This window comes from Hyla sarda, chromosome 7, assembly GCF_029499605.1.
Source record: "Hyla sarda isolate aHylSar1 chromosome 7, aHylSar1.hap1, whole genome shotgun sequence".
Taxonomy (NCBI): domain Eukaryota; kingdom Metazoa; phylum Chordata; class Amphibia; order Anura; family Hylidae; genus Hyla; species Hyla sarda.
In genome coordinates, this window is record NC_079195.1 from 128,903,904 (window position 1) to 128,929,428 (window position 25,525).

A 25,525-nucleotide genomic window follows, 5' to 3' on the forward strand; every position below is an offset into this window, starting at 1 on the left:
AAAGTATTAACTCTCTATTAGAGGATAATCACAATAGGAATTTCTTTGCACCATCAATACATCATAAGCAATTTCCTTTTAAATCAGTCTCCGTGCAGAAATAACCTGTAATTAGAATGCACTTTTCACAAGGCACCACTAGATGGGGATGGTTGTCAACACAGCTGCCAACAGTAAAAGCAACTCAACAATTTTACAAGTCAATAAATGGATGAAACTTACAGGCTATTCTGACGTAGGCTCTACGGCTCTTGGTAGTGCCTGCTGAACTCCATGCCACACACTGGCACCAGTAATCCTCCAAACCAAACAGTTCTTCTACCTGCTGTCTGGAAACCTCGATCTGGACCTCTCGTATTACAAGTCCTGGTCATTAGAAGAAAAGAAAAAAAAGTGGAATATCTCTTTATTATAAATAATAATTGTATAAAGGATTCGTTATAGGGAGGGGGTAAAATCGGATTGCACAGCTGGAGTTTTCGTTGCCTTGGGTTGCGTAACAGACTACACTGGCACCTCATTCCTTACCTGTTAACTCATCAACCCTTTCTTTAGTGATATGGTCGTTCTGGTTCACCCACTCTCCATTGCACTTGAAGTAGATCTGTATGGCTGGGTTAGCTTTGCAGATGAGCTCTACTGGCTTATTTTTTACAATATAGGCATCTTCTGGTTCCAAGAGAAAATGTGGTAAAGACTCTGCAGGTGCTGACGGGAAGGAGTCTGGAAGTACATCACTATACTCGACCCCTGAAAATAAAGAAAAAATTATTTAAAAATAAATAAATAAAATTATATATATTTTTTTCTTACAAAAATCTACTATTTTTGTTCAAACAAATTTAAATTTGTCTTTACACAGTAACTGTCTTCAAGCAGATCTAACTTAACTTCTTAAAAGGGTACTCCGGTGGAAAAATTTATTTTTTTCAAATGAACTGGTGACAGAAAGTTAAACAGATTTGTAAATTACTTCTATTAAAATGTTTTAATCCTTTCATTACTTATCAGCTGCTGTATACTACAGAGGAAGTTTTATTTCTTTCTGGAGTTCTTCTTTTCTGTCTGACCACAGTACTCTCTGCTGACACCTCTGACCGTATCAGGAACTGTCCAAAGCAGGATAGGTTTGCTATGGGGATTTTCTCCTGCTCTGGACAGTGAGCACTGTGGTCAGACAGAAAAGAATTCCAGAAAGAAATACAACTTCCTGTGGAACATACAGCAGCTGATAAGTACTGAAAGGATTAAGATTTTTTTTACAGAAGTAATTTACAAATCTGTTCAACTTTCTGGCACCAGTTCATTTGAAAAAAAAAAAAAAAAAATGTTTTCCACTGGAGTACCCCTTTAACTATAGCCTAGCCCAGTGTTTCCCAAGCAGGGTGCCTAGCTGTTGCAAAACTACAACCCCCAGCATGTGAGGATAGCCAAAGGCACTGGCCTAGCCTGATGAGCTCATTATTTGTGACCCCGGGTGTTAGCCCACATTGCTTTCTGTAATAAAAACAATGTTAACAGTCTCTTATATTTCTTAGATCCTGTATGTTATGTCTGGTTCGGCTTGTAAGTCTTTGTTCAGACAAAGAAATAAAAGGTTACATTTTTTGGAACTGGGCTGCAATACCTGGGCCAACCTATAGAAAAGGTGGTGTTGTTTCTAATCACTTTTACTAGTGCAAGTAAGTAAATCTGACCAGAGTTCAAGTACAGAAGAATAGTTTTAGCTGGTAAAGGGTAAGGCTACGTTCACACTGCCGGTTGTCTCCGGCAGTGTAAAGCCGTTATTTTAGGATCGAGAAAAGCCGGAAGAAAAAAAAATTGTGCTTGCACTGGTTTAATCTCCGGCTTTGCTCTTCTGCTGGAGCATACCGGCCGTGTGAAAGAGGCCTTAAAGAGTCGATACTAGCTACTAGACTAACAGGCTTTCTAGTGCTGTTTTAGTTGCGCAGAACCATAGCCAAAAGTCACATTAAGGGTCTATTCACATGTACAGTATGCGCAGATTTGATGTGCAGAATGTTCAGTCATTCAGTTTACATTGAAATCTGCAGCAGAAAATCCTGCGCATCCAATCTGCGCAGCATACTGTCCATGTGAATAGACCCTAAAGGGATATTCCGCCAAAAAACATCTTATCCCCTATCTAAAGGATAGGAGATAAGATATCTGATCATAGGGGTCCCACCGCTGGGGACCCCGACGATCTCCGAGCCTTTGTATAGGGCATATCCCTTAAAGTGCAAGTTCACATGCATATTTTCTGTTGCAGATTAGCTGTAGAATATTTTACTATCCATTAAAGTCAATGGGCAGCAAAATCTGCAGCAGATCTGCCGCAAAAATACACGTGTGAACCTACCCTAACTATGGGGCACTTTGGCAATGATGACACCTCTGCAGTATAACATTCTTTAAAAACGAAATTTTAGGTAAATATTACTTATTCTAAAATGATGAGTGATATATTATAATCAATATTTTAGAAAAGGACTAATAGATAAATCCAAATTCTCCTTTGGATTTTTTTTTTTCTTTTTTTAAGGCAACATTACAACAGACAATAACAGAATAAAGGAAGCCCAAAATACATTAAAAGGAATATAGCAGTGGCACTAGCGTACAATGTTTTGATTTTTATTATTATGTGATTTTTTTTTCAGCGGAATAGCAGAGGGATGAGTGTGGGGAGGCTTGCTGGCTCGTTTAAAATCCATTTAGGGAAAATTGACTTTTCATTTCCAGTTTTTACACGGCACTAAGAGAAAGCGGCAGGACATTTGTCATAATCCATTAACTGCTCTTTTGGAAACGATGAATTAAACTCCAGGCTAATTAATTCATCTATCTCTGTCTTTCCTTCACTTTATGTCACCAGATCTCGTACCATTGACTGGCACAGACTTCTCTTCCTAACTACATTACAAAGACTATAATTTTCTCAGCAACCTCCAAATTGTACCAGGTCCCAAAGTAATTAGAACACAAAACCTTATCTCACTGCCCTGGCTTAAGGAGTCGAAAATGGAAGACGTCCCAAGGCGAAGCATTTAGAACAAGGTGGGTTTAAGAAAAGGGGAGAAGAATGGCATATTATTGGAAAATCCGCTGACATATGTGCCAAGCTGATCTTGGAAGCTGGCAAGTAATTGCAGCAAATTAATTGACACATCTTGGGAAATGTGCCGTATATAGTCAAGTAGAAGCAGAGTTTTTCAGCACGATTTTTTGGCTTATACTCGAGTGAACAAAAATCGCTTCTGGCTTAGCTGTGAGGGGATGGTCCGGGCCGTCCATCTTCGGCCATCTATGCTGCAGGGACCGTCCGGTGGGGAGGGTTAGTCATTCCAGGCTGTTCCATTTTCACCGGGAGGCCCTTTTCTCCGCTCCGGGCCGGCCCCGAACGAGTGACGCTGAATTGACACCATCGCGCAGGGACGTTCATGCGCAGGGACGTCACGGACGTAGTCGTCAACGCAACGTCACTAGTCCGTGGCCGGCGCGGAGAGGAGAAGAGGGCCTCCCGGTGAAGATGGACAGCCCGGAACGTCTAACCCTCCACACCGGACGGTCCCTGCAGCATAGATGGCCGAAGATGGATGGCCCGGACCAGCTCACCCTTCCTTACTACCGAGAAAGCAACAACTGGGGAGGTGAGTAGAAAACAAAAGGGGGGTCTGGATGATGATGAAGGGCAGTGGTCTTCAACCTGGGGACTTCCAGATGTTTCAAAACTACAACTCCCAGCATGCCCGGACAGGCGGTGATGATGACGGGGGTGTTGATCATGGGGGTCTGGATGATGACAGGGGGAGATGATGACATTGGGGATGATGTATTTCCCACCCTAGGCTTATAGTCGAGTCGATAACTTTTCCTAGGTTTTTGGGATGAAATTAGGGGCCTCAGCTTATATTCGGAACGGCTAATACTTGAGTATATACGGTATGTGGAAAATGTAGCTTACATCTGTTCCCTCCTATTAGGCTGTACTATATATATATATATATATATATATATATATATATATATATATATATATATATATAATGGCCTCTGATTTATTCTCTGCCATAAATGTTACATTATTTATGAAATGCACGTCTAACGTACTGAAACATAGGTGAAATGCTGACATCATTTGTGTAGAGGAACTACTAGATGCATTCTCACATAGAACTATAAAAACTTTCCACAACTGGGAATGCATTTGCAATGTTTCAGCCTGGTTGTACAGCGCCTATGCAGCCACAGCAGACATTTATTATACATTGTGGCTGCAATACGCCCTTCCAAAGTATGGTCTGCTGAGCAGATTACGTTGGCAGTAAAGATAACCATCAATTAAAATATAATAGAAAAGTGTTAGACTAGACCACTGTGAGGATCATACACTTAATACATCTATACAGCTTATTACATATCCAAGCTGGACAGACCACTTTTTTTTTTGCTACTGTTCCTGCACTTTTATAGCCTAAGGGTCCACAGTAAATAAGCGCTTGTTATCCAATGGACATTTAAGTACATTTTCCTCTCATACAGAGATAATTTGTCTCCCTGATTTGAACACACAGGGACTGCTAAACAGATGGCAGCAATGCATTTGAAAATCTATTTAAGGCCCTAAGTAGGGGCTGTGTGCCTCAGAGACACGCTTGGGTTTATTTAAACATTGGTTTTCTAGTCACAATGCTAAACACACATTATCAGAACTATTATATTGTAATTTCTAACTCCTTTTAAACAATAATGAATATGACTTATACTTCAGCAAATGGATGTTTCCTTTTTATATCCCAGTTTGATTATTATGAACAGCAGCCTAGTGGTCACCAATAGTGTCTAACAGAACTAGGGTCTAAGTACAACTAATGACAACATCTGTATTGAGTCTGTATATTTTTCTAGTGTTTGAAGTGTGTGTGCGCGCATCTCCTCCAGGTACAGAGTCCCAAAAATTGGGGATGTCTGATCGGGGGGGGCCTGCCGCTGGGGACCCTCGTGATCCCCCCTGAAGCAGCCCGGTACCTCAGCAGCCCAAAGCTACGTTTTCTCAGAGGCTGATGATGGGCGGTGCAGGGGACGGGGCATCATGACTTCATGGCCCCGCTCCCTCGTGAAGTCACATTCGTCCCCCTTAATGCAAGTCTATAGGAGGGGCGTCATGCAATCCCCTGCACGGCCCGTCATCAGCCTCGGAAAAAACTTAGCTCGGGGCTGCTGAGGTACCGGGCGCTTCAGGTGGGATTGCGTGGGGCAAATCAATGCATTACTATTGAACTCCATTGATCTGTGTTCATTTGGTTGAGCCTGCTCAAGGCAAGCTCAATCAAATGCAGATCTATGGGGGCAGCCATGAATGCAGAGGTAAGCCCTCCGGCTACCTCCACAGGAGATCGCCCCCTGCGATCGCGCTGCAGTGGGGGGGATCCACCCCACTAGACCACCAGGGATGGTTAAAAAATCCCTTTAGACGCCACTGTCAACTTTGACAGCGGTGATCTAAAGGGTTAATAGCCGGCTGCTGCGATTGCCGCATGCTGGGCTTTTAGCGGTGGCCCCCGGCTACTGAAATTAGCCGGGGGCCGCCGAGTATGCAGTGGGCTTCAGTCAGAAGCCCGCTCCATACACCCTGAGCACCGGTGTGAGGTATAGACTTGAATCCCGTGCAAGTCTGCATCCACTCCTGCACCTCACGCCGCATAAAAAAAAAAAATAGAAAAGCAAAAAGGGAGGAAGCCAGTCCGGCCCTGCTTGCCCGATACAGGGCTAAATCTATGAAAAATTCACCTGCCTGGTGCCCAGAACTGCATATCCCGGGCGATAGGATTTCCACGTCCCTGATACCACATCTTTTCTTTTAAAAAAAATAATAAAATCTGATCTGCCCATCAAATGATGCTGCCATACACACCACTGATATCTTTACTTAAAGAACAACTCAAGGATACAAGAGGATAAGGATTATTTGTTAACATAGATAAGTGGACGTGCGGCTTTTCGGCCAATTTACCAAAATCTAGCTCTGTATAATTAACCTCTGGAGTACGCAGATATATACTGTACTGCATTGTGTACTTGTGTCCTATCTGTACTCTATGTCCTTTCTATTAGCTGTTAATAAATTCCAGCAGAATGAGGGAGGAACGAGATGGAAACATTTTTAAATCATTTCTGTAATAAACAAAAAAATCTGCTTATCTGCACTTGAAAAGATCTCAAGCTATAAATCAGCTTACAGGCCGTACAACATACAAAACAGTGGCTTATCTAGCCTCTGAATTCAGTCCAAACTGGCAATATTTGTGTCCTTCACCACTCAGCTTACAGTCATTTTTGTTTTCCTAAGCTTACCATGGTATGCTGACTATGCACAGCCAGATTCTGTGGCTGGCTCTAAGGACTGAGAAAAAATGTAATCCTTCGCTGGTCATTATCACTTAAGCATATCTAGCTTGGCCTTTTAACTCCTTGGCTGACATTCCAGAAAACAATCACGTCATGTAGTTATAGACAAAGTTGGGCAGGCGTTTGCCTGAGATGGTGAAGAATTAAGAAGCATTCCCATTAATAAAATAGACTAACATTATTGAAAATGACTGTAGAATCATCCCAAATACATCAAGTATTGGCCAAATTATCATAGATCTATAGATACCTTGAGTAAATGTAGTAAATGTAGTAAATGAAGAGTAATTCACGCCGAAAAATTTACAAACGGAAAAAATAATTTGCGGGAAATTTGCATGCGGAAATTAAGGAGAAAGAAGTGAAGGGTTTTTCAGCCATTTCTGTGTGAATTCCGCGCAAACTGCGCGCGAAAACGATGTCGGGCAGAATTTTTTTTTACCATTGACTTCTACTGATTTCTGCTAGCGGATTACGCTTGAAGAATAAAACATGCTCATTCTTCAAGCGGAACAGAATTCAGCGTCGGAATTCCGCTAGCAGAATTTCCGCAGTGTGAACAGGACAGAGGAAATAACATTGAAGTCAATGGGCAGAGGAGATGTGCATTAATTTAGAGCGGAGAATTCAAGAGGAATTACCGTATTTTTCGCAGTATAAGATGCACTTTTTCTTCCCCAAAACTGGGGGGAAAAAGTCGGTGCGTCTTATACGGCGAATACACCCCTATCGCGGCGGTCCCTGCGGCCATCAACGGCCGGGACCTGCGGCTAATACAGGACATCACCGATTGCGGTGATGCCCTGTATTAACCCTTCAGACGCGGTGATCAAAGCTGACCGCCGCGTCTGAAGGGAAAGTGACACTAACCCGGCTGTTCAGTCGGGCTGTTCGGGACCGCCGCGATTTCACCGCGGCGGTCCCGAACAGCCCAACTGAATAGCCAGGATAGTGCTTACAGGACACCGGGAGGGACCTTGCCTGCCTCCTCGGTGTCTTCTCCGTTCAGGGATCCCCTGTATGGCCGGCGCTCTCCTTCCTCGTCATCACGTCGTCGCGTACGTGCGTCAACATGCGTAACGACGTGATGGCGGCGACGGAGAGCGAGGATACCCGGCCGGCAGCAGAGACGTTCCGGAGCGACGGGGACACGGCGACAGCGATGGAGCGACATCCAGGGCAGCAGTGACGGGTCGGGAGCGGCGGGGACACGTGAGTATTACCTCCTATGCAGTGGTCTTCAACCTGCGGACCTCCAGATGTTGCAAAACTACAACTCCCAGCATGCCCGGACAGCCAACGGCTGTCCGGGCATGCTGGGAGTTGTAGTTTTGCAACATCTGGAGGTCCGCAGATTGAAGACCACTATTGGGTTCAAAATCTTTATTTTTTTAGATTTTGCACCTATAGGGTGAAAAATACGGTACTCGAGTAAATTCCTCTTGAATTACTCCGTGTGAATACACCGCAATACCTGTTCCGTCTTTATTCTTGGAAATTGTATTCACGAATATAGATGTATTCCATAAACAGATTCAGTGCACTATTTGACCACTTTTTGATATTGACTAAATTGGTGCATAATGCTGACATTTACTGAAGATCCTATTTGGCTGGATACTTTGTATATATAGGTTTTGGAAACATTTAAGCTGCTTATTTTTTTTTTACTATATTGCTTTTTAGCAATTTTGTCTCTGAAGTGCTAATGCTTTCAACACACTTCAATATTTCAGGAAATCCTCTATTCATTTAATGTAACCGGATTCTAATATCATAATGTTAAGACATCGTATTTATCAACATTCAACAAGTTTTAGCCTCACGAGGATACATGGTGTATTTGCCCCATCAAGTGGAAAGCAATCCAGCCAGGCAAGCACCTGCTGAGCCCACGAGTCCTGATCTAATGACAGAAGCTTATGTGAATGCTATGAACAACAATTCTCTGTTCTGATAACTCACAAATGCCTACAGTGGACTTCCTTCCACAACCAAGCAGTACTCTCTGCTGCCAAAAACTAGGTTACACTTCCAAGTTAACTCTTACAACTTATCACCAGTTACTTGGCAACAAAATACCTCATTATATTTTGTTTTTCCAAACACATATTATATATTCTGAAACCATGTACTGGAAAGAAATCAGATATTGATGGAAGAAAAGCAAAGTAAAACTCACGAGAATAAATATGCATTCTTTTTAATCAAAAAGCAAACCTGAGTATAATAGGTCATCATAAACATAGAAGAAAAAAGTAACAAAAAAAGGATAATCCCCTGTGAAAACATATTCATTTTCAGGCATATCATGTGTGAGAAACCTAGTACAATGGTCATTTATAAACTCTTCGGCTGCCAATAGCCCATACCTAGTGCAATGATCCGTTTCTGACACCATTATCAAAGCCAAAACAAAGAATCGATTGAAAATCAAAAAGGGAAATATTTGTATTTTACCGTATATACTAGAGTATAAGCCGACCCAAATATAAGCCGAGGCCCCTAATTTCACCCCAAAATCCCAGGAAACGTTATTGACTCGAGTATAAGCCTAGGGTGGGAAATACATCATCCCCCCGTCATCATCCAGTCCCCCGTCATTAACACCCTCATCATCATCACCCTGTCATCATCACCGCCTGTCATCATCCCCTTATCATCCCCTTGTCATCATCCCAAACCCCCCCCCCCTTCAACATCCCCTTGTCATCATCCCACACCCCCCTTCATCATCTACTTGTCATCATCCCACCCCCCCTTCATCATCCCCCTGTCATCATTCCACCCCCCTTCATCATCCCCTTGCCATAATTCCCCCCCCCCCCTTCATCACCCCCCCCCCACTTCATCATCCCCTTGTCAAAATCCCACACACCACCTCCCCCTTCATCATCCCCTTATCATCATGGTCTTCAACCTGTGGACCTCCAGATGTTTCAAAACTACAACTCCCAGCTGGGAGTTTTGAAACCTCTGGAGGTCCGCAGGTTGAAGACCACTGCGGCCTTCAACATCATCCAGCCCCCTCTCACCCCCTTTAGTTCTGTACTCACCTCCGCTCGGTGCTGGTCCGGTGCTGCAGGACTGTCCGGTGGGGAGGTCGTCCGGTGGGATAGTGGTTTCGGGCTGCCATCTTCACCGGGGAGGCCTCTTCTCCGTGCTTCGGGCCCAAAATAGAGGCGTTGCGGCAACGTGACTATTCCGGGGCCGGGCCCGAAGCGCGGAGAAGAGGCCTCCCCGGTGAAGATGGCAGCCCGGAACCACTATCCCACCGGACGACCTCCTCACAGGACAGTCCTGCAGCACCGGACCAGTGCTGAGCGGAGGTGAGTACAGAACTAAAGGGGGTGAGAGGGGGCTGGATGATGTCAAAGGCCGCAGTGGTCTTCAACCTGCGGACCTCCAGAGGTTTCAAAACTACAACTCCCAGCAAGCCCGGACCGCCAATGGCTGCCCAGGCTTGCTGGGAGTTGTAGTTTTGAAACCTCTGGAGGTCCGCAGGTTGAAGACCACTGAGGGCGGAGAGTTCACTCGAGTATAAGCCGAGGGGGGTGTTTTCAGCACGAAAAATCGTGCTGAAAAACTCTGCTTATACTCGAGTATATACGGTAGTTCTTCACTCATTTTATGATCCACACCTGTTTTAAGCTGCAAAAAATCTAAAAAATCCTTGATAAAAACCTGAGCATAAATAGGCATCTGCAGACTGACCATAAACATTAGACTGCAGTCAGAAACCTGTTTCAGAAGGATTGGGTGACCATCCAATGGTTATAGCGGCCTCCTGACTTCCTCAAAAGCACATATCGGGGAAGAGAAGCAAGGCATGCAGGTTTTAAACATGCCTAATGATTTAAATTCAGGGAAGGTAAGGAGATTAGGTGTCAAGTAACAGTATTCTCCCCTTTTCAGAACACATTCTTTGTTAAGCCAAGTATGCTTGTGAATGTGGGGATAGATCACAGATCTCTAGATATGGCTGACTTGGCCAAAAGCTCTCTTCCGAGCGCCTTGCGTGGCTAAGTGTGCATGCATTCTCAGTAGGGAGAGGGGTAAAAACTGCTACCAGAGGCATCCTCAAGATCAAAATGATTGGGAAGTTGAAAACCAAATGCCCAATCCTTCTTACTCCTGCCAACAGGGGAGAGTCGGCAGCCCACCATACACATGGTGAATGGTCAGCTGATGCCACCACTATTGGTAGGTTTGCCCGACACATCCTATATGTTTATGGCCAGCTGTCCTTGCTGAGCTATGATCCCAAATACCCCACCATGTTGATCAGAACTGGACCATTTAGTTCTACTGCATTTTTAATTTTGGGACTCTAGTAAATAACTTCTTTGGTTTAAAAAAAGCAGAGGGGACAGGGTGTTCTAATATTTTGATATAGTACTGTAATTAGTTGAAAGTGGAATAGAGAGCCCATTGCTTGATAAACTGTTATGGTGCAGAAAACTATTTGATCAACACAATTGATAAGACCAGCTGCCCACACGAACAAGCCATTTTTCATCTTCTTCGTTCTTTCCATAAATAGAGAAAATAAAAATAAAAAAATCGACCTCCTTGAATTACACCTAAGTTTGCTTGACAAGACAGAACTGTTTAGATAAAATAGTGTGAGCTCTACTATTTTTCCCGCTATGGATTTTTATTCTTCTACATATAGTGACAGAATAGCCTAGTTAGAGAAAGACCCATAATGATCTTCCCTTGGCACCTGGCCGAGAACGACTGTTTTACCAAATTAGTGTCAAGGTGAAGTAGCTGCAAGAGCATCTCGTCACTGAAGACAACACGGCTCCATCTCAGGACTAAAATGTCAAATGAAAGTTTGGGGCTAGACTACAATACACAATGATAAGGTCCCTCACACATATATAAGCAGCACAGCATTATTTCTTCTTCGCCTATTTACAAAATAAGCTATAATTAAAATAATCTAGAGGCTCTTGTATATGCCCTGTGTACACCTGTTTAGGTGTTGTGCCATATATTTGCCAACAGCCTTCTTGGCTATTTCTTTCCCTCTAATATGGTTCTCCAAACACAGTAGCAAGTGCACGCCTGCAGCCTACATTTCCCATAATGCCTCTGGCTTTCCAAAAGAAGATGGGTTTTACCATTCTGCTCCTCATTAAAACGCAAAAAGGATTTTAAAAAAAAATGAACTACAGAGAAAGGGGAAAGAACTTCCAGAAACACATTTAGTTGGGCTTAATAAGCAAGCAATCTATAATATTACAAGTGTGCACTTGTTTCAATAATCCAGGAACTATAAACTTTAGTATGTGGCCTCTACCCATGAACCTCTATATCCTTTTCATTACGGCACAGGTGCCAAAGACACAGGCAGCAGACAACTCAAAGCTGATTTACCCCTAATTCACTTGCCCAAAACTCTAAAAGGCCTAAAAGTTTTTGGAGCGCACTCCATCTGTGGGGCAACACATATGCTCACCTTTATACTTATATTGGGAGAGATTTATCAAAACATGTGCCCAGTTGCCCATAGCAACCAATCAGCTTGCTTCTTTCATTTTTAACAGGGCCTCTGCAAAAGGAAACAAGGGCAACTTTTCCTTTGCACAGGTTTTGATAAATCTCCCCTACTGTGACTTAACTTATCTGCTTTGCCTGACTGGCACTTATGGGGGAGATTTATCAAAACCTGTGTAGAGAAAAGCGGTACAGTTGCCTATAGCAACCAGATTGTGTGTTTTATTTTTTTTAAAAGGTGTCTGAAAAAACAAAATTAAAGAAGCAATCTGTTTGGTTGCTATGGGCAACTGCACCACTATTCTCTACACAGTTTTGCTAACTCTCCCCTATCTTCTAAATGTACATTCATGGCCGAAAATGTTGGCACCCCTGAAATGTTTCTAGAAAATTAAGTATTTCTCACAGAAAAGGATTGCAGTAACACGTTTTGCTATACACAAAGAAAAAAGGAAAAAGAAAGTTGGACAGAAGTGTCACACCAAACTCCAAAAATGGGCTGGACAAAATTATTGGCACCCTTTCAAAATTGTGGAAAAATAAGATTGTTTCAAGCATGTGATGCTCCTTTAAACTCACCTGGGGCAAGTAGCAAATGTGGGCAATATAAAAATCCCACCTGAAAGCAGATAAAAAGGAGAGAAGTTCACTTAGTCTTTGCATTGTGTGTCAGTGTGTGCCACAGTAAGCAAGGTCATCAGTCGACATTTAAATGAAATGAAACGCTATGGCAGGAGACCCAGGAGGACCCCACTGCTGACACAGAGACATAAAAAAGCAAGACTATATATTGCCAAAATGAACTTGAGTAAGCCAAATTCCTTCTGGGAAAATGTCTTGTAGACAGATGAGACCAAGATAGAGCTTTTTGGTAAAGCACATTATTCTACTGTTTACCGAAAATGGAATGGAAAATGGAAATATGGTGGAGGTCAGTGATGTTTTGGGGTGGTTTTGCTGCCTCTGGCACTGGATGCCTTGAATGTGTGCAAGGCATCATGAAATCTGAGGATTACCAACAGATTTTGGGTCGCACTGTACAGCCCAGTGTCAGAAAGCTGGGTTTGTGTCTGAGATCTTGGGTCTTCCAGCAGGACAATGACCCCAAACATATGTCCAGAAATGGATGGCAACAAAGTGCTGGAGAGTTCTGAAGTGGCCAGCAATCAGTCCAGATCTAAATCCCATTGAGCACCTGTGGAGAGATCTTAAAATTGCTTTTAGGAAAAGGCGCCTTCCAATAAGAGAGACTTGGAGCAGTTTGCAAAGGAAGAGTGGTCCAACATTCCGGCTGAGAGGTGTAAGAAGCTTATTGATGGTTATAGGAAGCCACTGATTTCACTTATTTTTTCCAAAGGGTGTGCAACCAAATATTAAGTTAATGCTGCCAATAAATTTGTCCAGGCCATTTTTGGAGTTTGGTGTGATATGTCCTATTTGCTTTTTTTCCTCCCTTTTTTGGTTTTGTTCCAATACACACAAAGGGAATAAGCATGTGTATAGCACAACATGTGTTACTGCAATCCTTTTCTGTGAGAAATACTTCATTTTCATGAAAAATTTCAGGGGTGCCAACATTTACGGCCATGACTGTATCTAAGGTATTTATCTATTTGAATAGGAGTTTATGTTATCTGAATTTACTTAATGAACTTTTATGACTTGATCTTATATATTTATCTGGCTATTTTCATGAACTGTTTTATGTATTAAGCTCTTTGGTACATTAGTTTATGAATCCGTTTTATTTGTAATTTTATTACTTTCATTATTTCTAAACTTTATTAAATGAACTGTGCATATTAGGGCTCGTTGACATTACTGTCGGCTCCGTTAGGTGGAGCTCTGTTGGCAGTTCCATCAAGTTTAACAGAAAAACTAAATACTGCTAAACTCCTGTAAAATTACCGGATCACCAACGGATCCCATGCAAAGTGAACGGGGTCCGTCGGGACCCAATAGTAGCCGTTTGCATCTGACCAGTTTCCGGGTTCGTTCAGTTCACGAAAAAAAAAAAAAGCCAATTGGACTTTGAATGATGGGTCGGATGCAAACTGCAATGTAAACCTAGCCTTAGCAATGATACCACAGTCATTTCTTTTAAAAACAGACAGTATTTATCTATCAGCATTATTTAATGACACATTAACCCCATGATTATTTGTTAAAATTCTGAATATTATACGCAGTTAGCTGTCAATAACTGAGTAGAAGTGTTCATATACAGAGGTTTGTCAATCACTGAGGATAAAAAGTATATAAGATATGTGGGTCAATTTACCTATTAACCCAGATTTATAATAGTATAGTGATCTTTGCTTTGGTGATCAGCTTTCACATTACATGAAGAGTGCTATTTTAATTTTAAAGTTTACTGTACAGATATTTCCCAAGTTGCATGGTGGCTATTGTCCTATTAATGAGATTGTGTGCCCTATGAGATGAGAGAGTCCGCAGAGAGTGCTGCTATTCATTGTTCTGTCTCACCTGGCGCGCGCTCTCTCTCTTCACTCCGTGCAGCATTTCCCAGACTAATCTAGGTGCTATTTAGACTGGAGGTGACAGAGATCTCATCTGATTATAGCCGCTTACACAGATAGACACAGATATGTCGCTATGTTGAAGCTTGTTGTGACATCCGCCCCAGGAAAATATTATTAAACTTTTTTTTTTCCAGGGCAATCATATTTTTAACAATAATTATTTTTGTAATCTCTCTCAGCCGGAGAGCACTGTAATTTGTTGCCAGGCAGTGTACTTGTGACCCTTCACGCAAAGCTATTCATGTTCCTCTGTGACAACAAATTACTAATAGTAAGCCCATAAAGCCTTGTTTTAAACCTTCTACACTATGTGCAAAAGCAGCACCAGGACCTGAGTTTGTGTATTACCTGCCATAAGCCACCATCATCATATGGAAAACAAGTTCTGCCTGCATTTTTAGGCTTGGATTCCACTTGTTTTTCCCCCCTTTTTTCCCACTGTAAAAACACCAGTGCAATTTCCTGCATCTGACGTTTTTTCTGGCGTTTTTGCATTTCAGTGGAAACTGCATTTTTGGCCCCTTTGGCATTTTTTCTAAATTTGTTGGGTAACACAAAATAAATAAATAACTAAGGGATGCAGTAGGGATGGGGATAAAATGTATTTAAGAAAATATTTTTATAACAAAATTTGAATTAATTCTTAATAAAGTGTGTGTTTCACCTTTTTTTTTCTACATTTTAATTTTTTTTTAGTTAGTACTACTAGTACTACAACTCCCAGCATGGCACAGACTGTTCCATGATGGGAGTAGTAGTACCTGTACTAATAGACATATCGCCCTGGGTGTCGCTCCTGACACCCGATGCGATCGTCCATAATATGGCAGAGATGCAGAGCGGCTCTCTACATCGCTCCCATCTGTGCACTATACTCCAGCCGGCTAGTGATGTGAATAGAAATAGCTCAGAGGGAAATATGAATGAGTGATGTTCTATTCATATCACTGGCCAGCCGGAGTATAGTGCAGAAATGCAGAGTGCTGTAGAGAGCCGCTCCACATCTCTGCAATAGATAGGACAATCGAATCGGGTGTGAGGAGTGACACCCACTGTGATCTGTCCTTAACTGCAGGTACTACTACTCCCAACATGGAGCACACTCTGCTCCATACTGGGAGCTGTAGTATATGCATTAATAGACAGATCGCAGCGAGTAACTTCTGACACCTGTTGCGATCTGTCTATTAATGCAGGTACTACAGGGTGCTCCATGTTGGGAGCTGTAGTACCTACAGTTAAGGAAAGATCACAACGGCTGTCACTCCTGACACTCGCTGTGATCCTCCTGTATAATGTATAGATGTGGGCGGCCGCTCTTCTATGATCCCCTGCTCCGGCGTATACAGTATATACACCTATTCATATTTCCCACAGAGAGTTGTGATTGGCTGGGACCATCTGGCCAATCACAGCTCTCTGCTGGAAATATGAATAGGTGTATATATACAACAGTGCAGGGGACCATGGAAGAGCGGCCGCCCACATCTATACATTATACAGGAGGATCGCAACAGACCCTGGGCGATCTGTCAATTAGTACAGGTACTACTACTCCCATCATGGAACAGTGCGTTCCATGCTGGGAGTAGTAATACTACCCAAAAAAAATTTAAATCTAAAGAAAAAAAAGTGAAACACACACACATTTTTAGTGCCCTGCCCGCACACATAAATTGATCCCTGTTTAAAAATTAATGAAAATTTTGTTATAAAAAAAGATACATTTCGTTAAATAGGCACTCATTAAAACTAATTTTCGCTATTGCACTCCTTATGGTAAATAAAAAATATTTATAATATACACTGTTTAAAAAAAAAAAAAAAAAAATTTAGTTTTCTATGTCTTATTTGTGCTTAAAAAAGCTCAAGAGCACATTCCCCCCCCCCCCCCCATCTCATACACAGACTTTGGACCGAAGCCCAAACACAGGAAGTGCAGCCTGGAGTGCTGAGGGGGGGGGGGGGGGGGGTGTCCAACCAACAGCATATTGCAGTTAAGTGTGAGAGGAGCTATGATTGGATGAGGCTGGACACCCCCCCCCCCCCCCTCACCCCTGCCAGCTGCACTTTCTGTGTTTGGACTTCAGTCCAAAGTCTGTGTATAAAGATGGGGGGAAATGTGCTCTTGAGCTTTTTTAAGCACAAATAAAATATAGAAAACTTCATTTTTTCTTAACAAAGTATATTAGAAATATTTTTTATGTACCATAAGGAGTGCATTAGCAAAAAATTTTTTAATGAGAGTTACCCTTTAAATACAATCACTTCTATGGGAGAAAAACCGCCAAGGAGCTGAAAAAGTGAAAAAACACCAAAAGGATAAAAAAAAAACGCCAAACTGAAAAACGCAAAGTGGAAAAAGAATTTTGCGATTTCTCATTGATTTACAGCTAACATCTAGCTGCAGCGTTTTTTGGCCGAAAAAATGCCATGCAGCAGAATTGGCGTCCCCCCCCCCCCCCCCCCCCCCCAAAAAAACTAAAACAAGAGGAATTCCAGCCTTATGGTAGTGTTCTGTAATTCATCCACCCAAGCTACTACAGTTGAGTGACTTTATGAACACTTTAAGTGGTTACTGTTAGTTCAAACAATTTCCATCTGATAGCCTAGGTGTTTCCTAACATATTTGTAAATCACCTAATAAATCACCTGATAACTGACTACTTACCTACCCCTGAAAAACAGCATTGAAGTGTTGGCCACTAGGTGTCTCACTTCTCTTTAATCTGCTATCTAGTGGGAACAGAGCATTATGTGCAGGAGAGGGAGAGAGTATAGGATATTAGGCTTTCTACTTGCAATCTGTGAGCCTGTTTGCCTCCTCAGGGTCCACACTGTCCCTGAAAAATGAATCAAGGCTTCCCTGTTATCTCAGTAGGGGCAGTTCAATGCTTAGTTTAACACCTTCCTTACTGGAATGCTGCAGTTTTTTATTTTCATTTCTGCTTACATATAGATGGTGAAAGTGCACTGGACAGAACAGCAGTAAGTATCAGGTACTGAACTGTAATTGGCCAGACAACTAAAAGGACATAAAGTACCTGTGTGAGTACTACTAGCAAATTGTACAGTCCTGGTCCAAGCCTCTTAAATGTTAAAGGGGTATTCCAGGAAAAAAAAATGTGTATATATCAACTGGCTCCAGAAAGTTAAACAGATTTGTATTTTACTTCTATTAAAAAATCTTAATAGATTAATAGATAATCTTTTCTGTCTAAATCCTCTCTGATGACACCTGTCTCGGGAAACGTCCAGTTTAGAAGCAAATCCCCATAGCAAGCCTCTTCTAAACTGGGCATTTCCCGAGACAGGTGTCATCAGAGAGGATTTAGACAGAAAAGAACAACCTTAACTTCAGAAGCTCATAAGTACTGAAAAGATTAAGATTTTTTAATTGAAGTAATTTACAAATCTGTTTAACTTTCTGGAGCCAGTTGAGATATATATAAGTTTTTTCCTGGAATATCCCTTTAAGAAAAAGTTGTGCACCATAGACGGGGCTCTCAGGGACAGTCTGTGCACTAAAATCACCTTGTCAAAACTCTGAATGAGTTTTCCAGCCGGTACATCTTATGTGGATGTGACTACTAGGATATGTAGACATTACAGAGGAACTCTTTTCTATGAAAGAGAGTGGAAAGCTACTGACAAAGTGATGTATAAACTTTACCGGGCTGCTACTGTGCTACATGATCCCAATCTCAAGTTATAGATCAGGCATGAGACACAGGGGGAGATTTATCAAAACTTGTGTAGAGGAAGAGTGGTGCAGTTGCCTATGGCAAACAGATTGCTTCTTTTATTGTTCCGAAGTCTCTTCAAAATGAAAGAAGCAATATGATTGGTTGCGATGGGCAACTGCACCACTTTACAGAGGATTTGATCAATCTCCCCCATGGTTTCTTAATACAATCAAGTGATGTATCTTTAATATAAAAACATTTGACAATTTTTATTGAAAAAGTGTCCAGTCCCTTTAAGCATACAGATGGTGTTGCTTATTGAACATACAGCCATGTTGGGTCAAGCACTGGGTTATAAGAAAGCTTTATTAAGCTTCTCAATTATATCTTCTAGTATCTACAACTGAGTAGTTGATCTGGTTGAGTATTATTCCCATACCAAAAAACTAAACAAAAACACAAGAATGACTGTTATTTCTCACTTTTGTTTCAAGCAGCGGGACAGAAATATAAGAAATAACTTCTAGCAATCTTTGTTAGTGTCACCATCAGCAAGCTCTGGAGTTCTGTATGCCCCTCTGGCTGGAGAAGGAATAAATGACCGCCATTAACCTATGCTCTCCAACTTTCACTGTCGTAAATCTAATCAGCCTCTATCATGGCCCATGGCAGGCGCTAGGCTTCTCCATCCCTTATGTCTCATTATAGTATAGATAAATGAAAAACCTTCAAGACAAAAGTTACATTACTTTCTGTTAGTTTAGGATCATGATAGCTAACACCCTATTAGCTCAAAAACCTAAAGCATGACTGTCAGTGACGTTGTAAGGCTGGTTGTGTTGTATTCTACACTACACTCACTGAATGGAATCCAAAGATTTATAGGAACTATGGCCCAGATTTATCAAAGAATGTCTACGGTAGAGCTATTTTCCCACATTTATTTGGGTGATAGGTTCGACTCGCGTGCATCTTATTTATCAAGAAGGTGCAGCAGGATGATGAATTTTGCGCAGCTCTGCTGAGGTGGGAAAAGCTCTACCACATACACTTTTTCTAGACGCTTGTGGGGAAGGGAAGTAGACACTTTCCTGGGTCCTTAATTTGGCAGGATAGGTGTTTCTATTTACTTTTATAGAGCTGCCAGGACATTTTTACTTGCATTTAAGACACTACAATCAATTTGATTGCGTGTTTAAGGGGTTAAAAAGCCAGGCATTACAGTGATCGGTGATGTCTGGCATTAGAGAAGGGTCCTGTTGGCAGCCACCAGGACCACCCAGCTATGACACACTGATCGCATCATAGAAGGGGAGTGGGACGCTGTCGTCCACAAGAGGTTAAAGGTTGAACTGTGGAAGGTAGAAGTGATTCTCACGCCTACCGGTAGGTGGAGTAGCTTTGCACCTAAAAAAGTACCTTTGCACACAAAATAGCGACTTTTGACAAAAGTCGCAAATGATAAATACGTGACCACTGCATAGTCAAAGAAAAAGTTCTACGGGTAGGCAAAAAGAGTAAAACTGTCTATATCAAAAGACAAATAAAAGTCGCTAAATATGCTGCTTGCGCCTGAACAGCGCCAAAACAGACAAAAAAAAATGCTCTAAAAAGCAATGATAAATTTCTCCCTATGTATAGGTGAAGAAGAAAAATGTCCAGTGTCTCTGGGATAAGCGTATAACTTTGCTTTTAATTTGGATCCAATTAAAATTTACGTAAATGTATACATTCTTACGTTTACATATTTAACTATACTATTTTCTCTTATTTAATAATTTACATTAGAAATATATAATTGTAAATTTTTTATTACCTTTTATTATTCTTATGTAGGGGAAGAAATAGGGGTGGGCAATTCAACTGTCTCTCCTGGTGAGGAACGCGTGCAGCACCCGTCTGGGATATTGCAGGGGGTACCAGAGCTTGGACCCCCTCGATCAGCTACTTATCCCCTATTCTGTGGATAGGGGATATGTCATAAGGAGAATGTGACAACTGAACTGTGTGGAGGCACAGATTTGGAAACTGGTACAACAATTTCTGCTGCACTGAAAATTCCAAAGAGCACAGTGACCTCTAGAATACTTATAATGGAAAGGGATTCTAAACAACCAAAACCCTCCCCAAAAAGTAATAGGGGAAGAAGGGCCTCTGTAGCACTGGTGACGAAGAACCTAGTGCTGGGCGGTATGACAAAAAATGTATATCAAGGTATTCTTCTAAATTATGGCAGTTTAACGGTATTTTGAGGGGGGGGGGGGTCAGGTGGTCGGGGGTCCACAAGTACAGGTATAGTGTCAGGTGGTCGGGGGTCCTCACTATTTTCTCTTATTTAATAATTTACATTAGAAATATATAATTGTAAATTTTTTATTACCTTTTATTATTCTTATGTAGGGGAAGAAATAGGGGTGGGCAATTCAACTGTCTCTCCTGGTGAGGAACGCGTGCAGAACCCGCCTGGGATATTGCAGGGGGTACCAGAGCTTGGACCCCCTTGATCAGCTACTTATCCCCTATTCTGTGGATAAAGTTCCAAAGAGCACAGTGACCTCTATAATACTTATAATGGAAAGGGATTCTAAACAACCAAAACCCTCCCCAAAAAGTAATAGGGGAAGAAGGGCCTCTGTAGCAGAGGTGACGAAGAACCTAGTGCTGGGCGGTATGACAAAAAATATATATCAAGGTATTCTTCTAAATTATGGCAGTTTAACGGTATTTTGAGGGGGGGTCAGGTGGTCGGGGGTCCACCAATACAAGTACAGGTATAGTGTCAGGTGGTCGGGGGTCCTCACCATGGTACCCGGGGTCAGGCCGCTCGGTAACTCTCCTCCAGGTCTCTGCAGTTCTGCTCCAGTTTCCCGCGCCCGCCCGGAAGTCACGTGCCCGCCGGGAGTTGTAGCCCCCTCCCAGCTCCTCACAGTCAGTTCGGTGTGGCTGGACTACACTTCCCAGAGACGATGTGCGGCCGGACGTTTCTCTACACCATCACGCATTGGTGTTGGTTGCTATGGAAACTATATTGCGGTACAGTCATGGCTGTAAATGTTGGCACCCCTGAAATTTTTCAAGAAAATGAAGTATTTCTCACAGAAAAGGATTGCAGTAACACATGTTTTGCTATACACATGTTTATTCCCCGTGTGTGTTTTGGAACTAAACAAGGGAAGGAAAAAAAGGGAGGAAAAAAAGCAAATTGGACATAATGTCACACTAAACTTTAAAAATGGGCACCCTTTCAAAATTGTGGAAAAATAAGATTGTTTCAAGCATGTGATGCTCCTTTAAACTTACCTGGGGCAAGTATATATATTTAAAAAAAAAATAACACCTGAAAGCAGATAAAAAAGGAGAGAAGTTGACTTAGTCTTTGCATTGTGTGTCTGTGTGTGCAAACTGTGCGTCTACATTTAAATGAAATGAAACGCTCTGGCAGGAGACTCAGGAGGACCCCACTGCTGACACAGAGACATAAAAAAGCAAGACTACATTTTTCCAAAATGAACTTGAGTAAGCCAAAATCCTTCTGGGAAAATGTCTTGTGGGCAGATGAGATCAATATAGAGCTTTTTGGTAAAGCATATAATTCTACTGTTTACCGAAAATGGAATGAGGCCTACAAAGAAAAGAACACAGTACCTACAGTGAAATATGGTGGAGGTTCATTGATGTTTTGGGGTTTTGCTGCCTCTGGCACTGGGTGCCTTGAATGTGTGCAAGGCATCATGAAATCTGAGGATTACCAATGGATTTTGGATCGCACTGTACAGCCCAGTGTTAGAAAGCTGGGTTTGCGTCCGAGATCTTGGGTATTCCAGCACGACAATTACCCCAAACATATGTCAAAAAGCACCCAGAAATGGATGGCAACAAAGCAATGGAGAGTTCTGAAGTGGCCAACAATGAGTCCAGATCTAAATCCCATTGAACACCTGTGGAGAGATCTTAAAATTGCTGTTGGGAAAAGGCGCCCTTCCAATAAGAGAGACCTGGAGCAGTTTGCAAAGGAAGAGTGGTCCAACATTCTGGCTGAGAGGTGTAAGATGCTTACTGATGGTTGCAACCAAATATTAAAAGGGGTACTCTGGCACTTAGACATCTTATCCCCTATCCAAAGGATCTTGCATGCCGCACCCCGTTAAAATCAGCCCCCGGAGCCTGTTCGCTCCGGGGTCTGATTACTGTCGATCACGGGGCAGGAGCGTTGTGATGTCAAGGCTCCCCCCCCTCAATACAAGTCTATGGGAGAGGGCCAGCGGCGGGACCCCCGCGATCTGGCATATTATCCCCTATCCTTTGGATAGGATGTCTAAGCGCCGGAGTACTCCTTAAAGTTAATGGTGCCAATAATTTTGTCCAGCCCATTTTTTGGAGTTTGGTGTGACATTATGTCCAATTAGCTTTTTTTCATCCTTTTTTGGTTTAGTTCCAATACACACAAAAGGAATAAACATGTGTATAGCAAAATATGTGTTACTGCAATCCTTTGCTGTGAGAAATACTTCATTTTCTTGAAAAATTTCAGGGGTGCCAACATTTACGGCCATGACTGTATGTGAAAAATTCATATCGTAAAGAAAAAACACATCGGTATTCGGTATGAACCGGTATACCGGCCAGCACTACAAGTACCCAATGATCACTCTGGCTGAGCACCAAACTTCCAGTATGTCGACCATCACTGCAGTTCTACATCAATCTGGGCATTATGGACAGAATAAAAGCCTCTTTTTAGTAAAAGACACATGAAAGCCTGCCTAGAGTTTACAGAAAATAACCTAGAATTTTTGGCCTCAATTCTAAACATTTCTGCAAGAAACCAGACCTAAGCACACAGCCAAGACAACCCAGGAGTGAATAAGGGACAACACAGGAGTATCTAAGGGACAACTCTGTGAATGCAATTAAGTGGGCCAGCCTTGACCTTCATCTCTGAAGAGACCTGAGAATGGATGCCCACCAATTGGTCCTCATCCAACCTGCCAGAGCCTGAGAAGATCTGGAGAGAATAGTAGAAAATCCCCAAATCCAGCGGAAAAACCTTTTGGCGTAATACCTGAGAAAACTGGAGGCTGTAATCACTGCCAAAGGTGCTTCAACATCAAAGTACTAAGTAATGGTTCTGAATACTTATTTCAATGCACTATTTTAGTTTATTCTTTTAAATAAATTAGTAAAAACTACTAACATCCTGCCTTTACTTGAAGTGTTGACTGCAAAATGATGGGGTAATTTTTTCCCCCCCGCAATATTACAAAATGTATATGTATACATTGATAGCTAGGTGTTACCAATTGGGGAGGAGTCTCTATGCGCATTGACATTGCCGAATCAATTCTGACAGTACCGGACTGTGTAGAAACCAAACCCTTTCCACAATAGTAATGTCTTGTTGTAAATATTTGTATAAATACTGAAGAGGAATAACAGGGGAACAGCAGAATTTACAGTCTGAAAAAAAGATGCTCCAGAACTTTGTAATTAGGAGTGCACAATTTTATTAAAATATACATGTCCGTTGTCGGGACAAGTGATCTATAAGTAAAAAGGATTCATAGTATTTCTGAAGGTAAACAGCCAAAAATGTACACACGTAATGACATCTGTATTAGGTTAAAGCTGTTTATTTTATTAATGAACAGATCAAAAGTGAAGGGCTCTTGGCTCCTCAACATTTCGAGATGCTGCCTCCTGCATTAAGAGGATGAATAAGTAGGGATGGTGGGGTGAACAAAGGAAATACAAATACGAACAAGTAAACAGAATAAAAGATTCCCGTAGCTTTTTTCTCTACAGTTCCAAGTGACTGGTACAATGTATGTTGTGCCAAGGGATAAGAAATGGAGGCTGCTGGGTAAGCAGAGGCAATGGCTCACAACTAGCAGGGGAAGGCAACCATGCTGGGCACATTTATCATAAGCAATCAAAACATCCTTTCATACCGGTCCCAACACTTTTCAAATCCATGCCAGACAGGCCCACCCACTGCATGGGAACTAACATGCATTGTCTCCTCTCAGCTGATATTCTCAGTGGGGAGAAAGGAAAAAGCCATTTATAGGAAGACCTCTCCTTTTATGCAGAAATTCATTGTGAACAGCAGGATTGATGGCGCTGGTTTTTCATATACTGCCAGGTTATAGTATTCGGGGAGGAAATGAGAAAAGTTAGACAGGCTACTTGTTAAGTGTCATGTTTTTGGGAGCATTAAGATATAAAACTGGGGCACACGGTAGATACAACTTTCTCTGATGTACGTGTTATGTAACAGACTGTAATGCACAATTAACTGTTCTCTGCTTATCATACAATGTCACCAACCCATACTTACATTTGCCAAAAATTTGTATTGGCATATGTGCAGAATACTGTATTTAAAAATATGCATTAAAGTAGTAACACATTCAAGGCCAAGTGTATTATGTACCTTATATTTGACAGAAACAAATATAGGCAAAAAGATATGTTGGCTTCTGCTGTGGAGGGCCCATTGCTAATTAAGTGGACAGAACATAGTCTACTAGTTAAATACACACACAAGATCCACATGGAGTCCAGTATACCAATTCTAAAATTTCCAGCTTTGTTTACAACTTCTTCAAATCACATAGGTACACTACATGTAGCCATAAAGACCAAATAAAGTGTTTTGCATGTACTCCATTCAATATGTGTGAATTTTTAGGGCTACATGTAATTTTACATTGCTGGAGTTCCACATGGACCTTGGATTTGTATTTAACACCAGTTGACTGCTGTTGTCCTCTGCAACTGGGACCTGATCACATAACACTGAGGGGTGAGAAAATTTTTCTCCTTTAAATCATAGTGACCATGTTTGGTCACATACTTATTTTGTATGGGGCTATATCTATCTATAGATTTAAAAAAAAAAAATCTACTTTTTGGGAAAACAGACAAACGTCTCATTAGCAGCATACGTGCAGACCATTAAAGGCAATAGGTGTATGTATATGCCCCTATACCTTCTTGCCAGGATCCTAAAGGTATACCAGCGAAGTGGTGAACTTAATAGATGTAAACATAGCCTTAGACTATTTTCACGTTTTTTGTGGTGTCTGATGGGGTTATACATCGGGGGCTCCCATTGCATTAATTCACCGTATAGCTATGATAGATGTCACTTTAAATGCGTCATAAATAAAATCCTAGAACAAAAAACAAAAAAAACACATGAATAACAATGCCTTATTGTTAAGCTGTGCTAGATCCCTAATACAGTGGATACAAGCAGAACTGGACGGGTCTCTATTACTTATATTGTGGTCCATGAGTGTTCTGTTGACTTCGCTAAATTGCAACATCTGAACTTGCACCTAAGGACCTACATTTTGTACACCAAAATAAAACCTA

General features: G+C 41.8%; 1 protein-coding gene across 4 annotated transcripts in view; it reads right to left on the bottom strand.

The window, feature by feature from the left end:
* Positions 1 to 25,525, bottom strand: part of UNC5B (unc-5 netrin receptor B) — a 180,335-nt gene that overhangs the window by 38,896 nt on the left and 115,914 nt on the right. For 3 of the 4 annotated variants that reach the window (XM_056530737.1, XM_056530739.1, XM_056530738.1), the window contains 2 exons: positions 529 to 750; positions 223 to 366 (listed from right to left, as the gene is read on the bottom strand). In XM_056530737.1, coding sequence (XP_056386712.1) covers positions 223 to 366; positions 529 to 750 — 366 coding nt within the window. Of the gene's footprint in view, positions 1 to 222; positions 367 to 528; positions 751 to 11,878; positions 11,955 to 25,525 lie in introns of those variants that run through there. The other variant, XM_056530740.1, reaches the window with a different exon arrangement.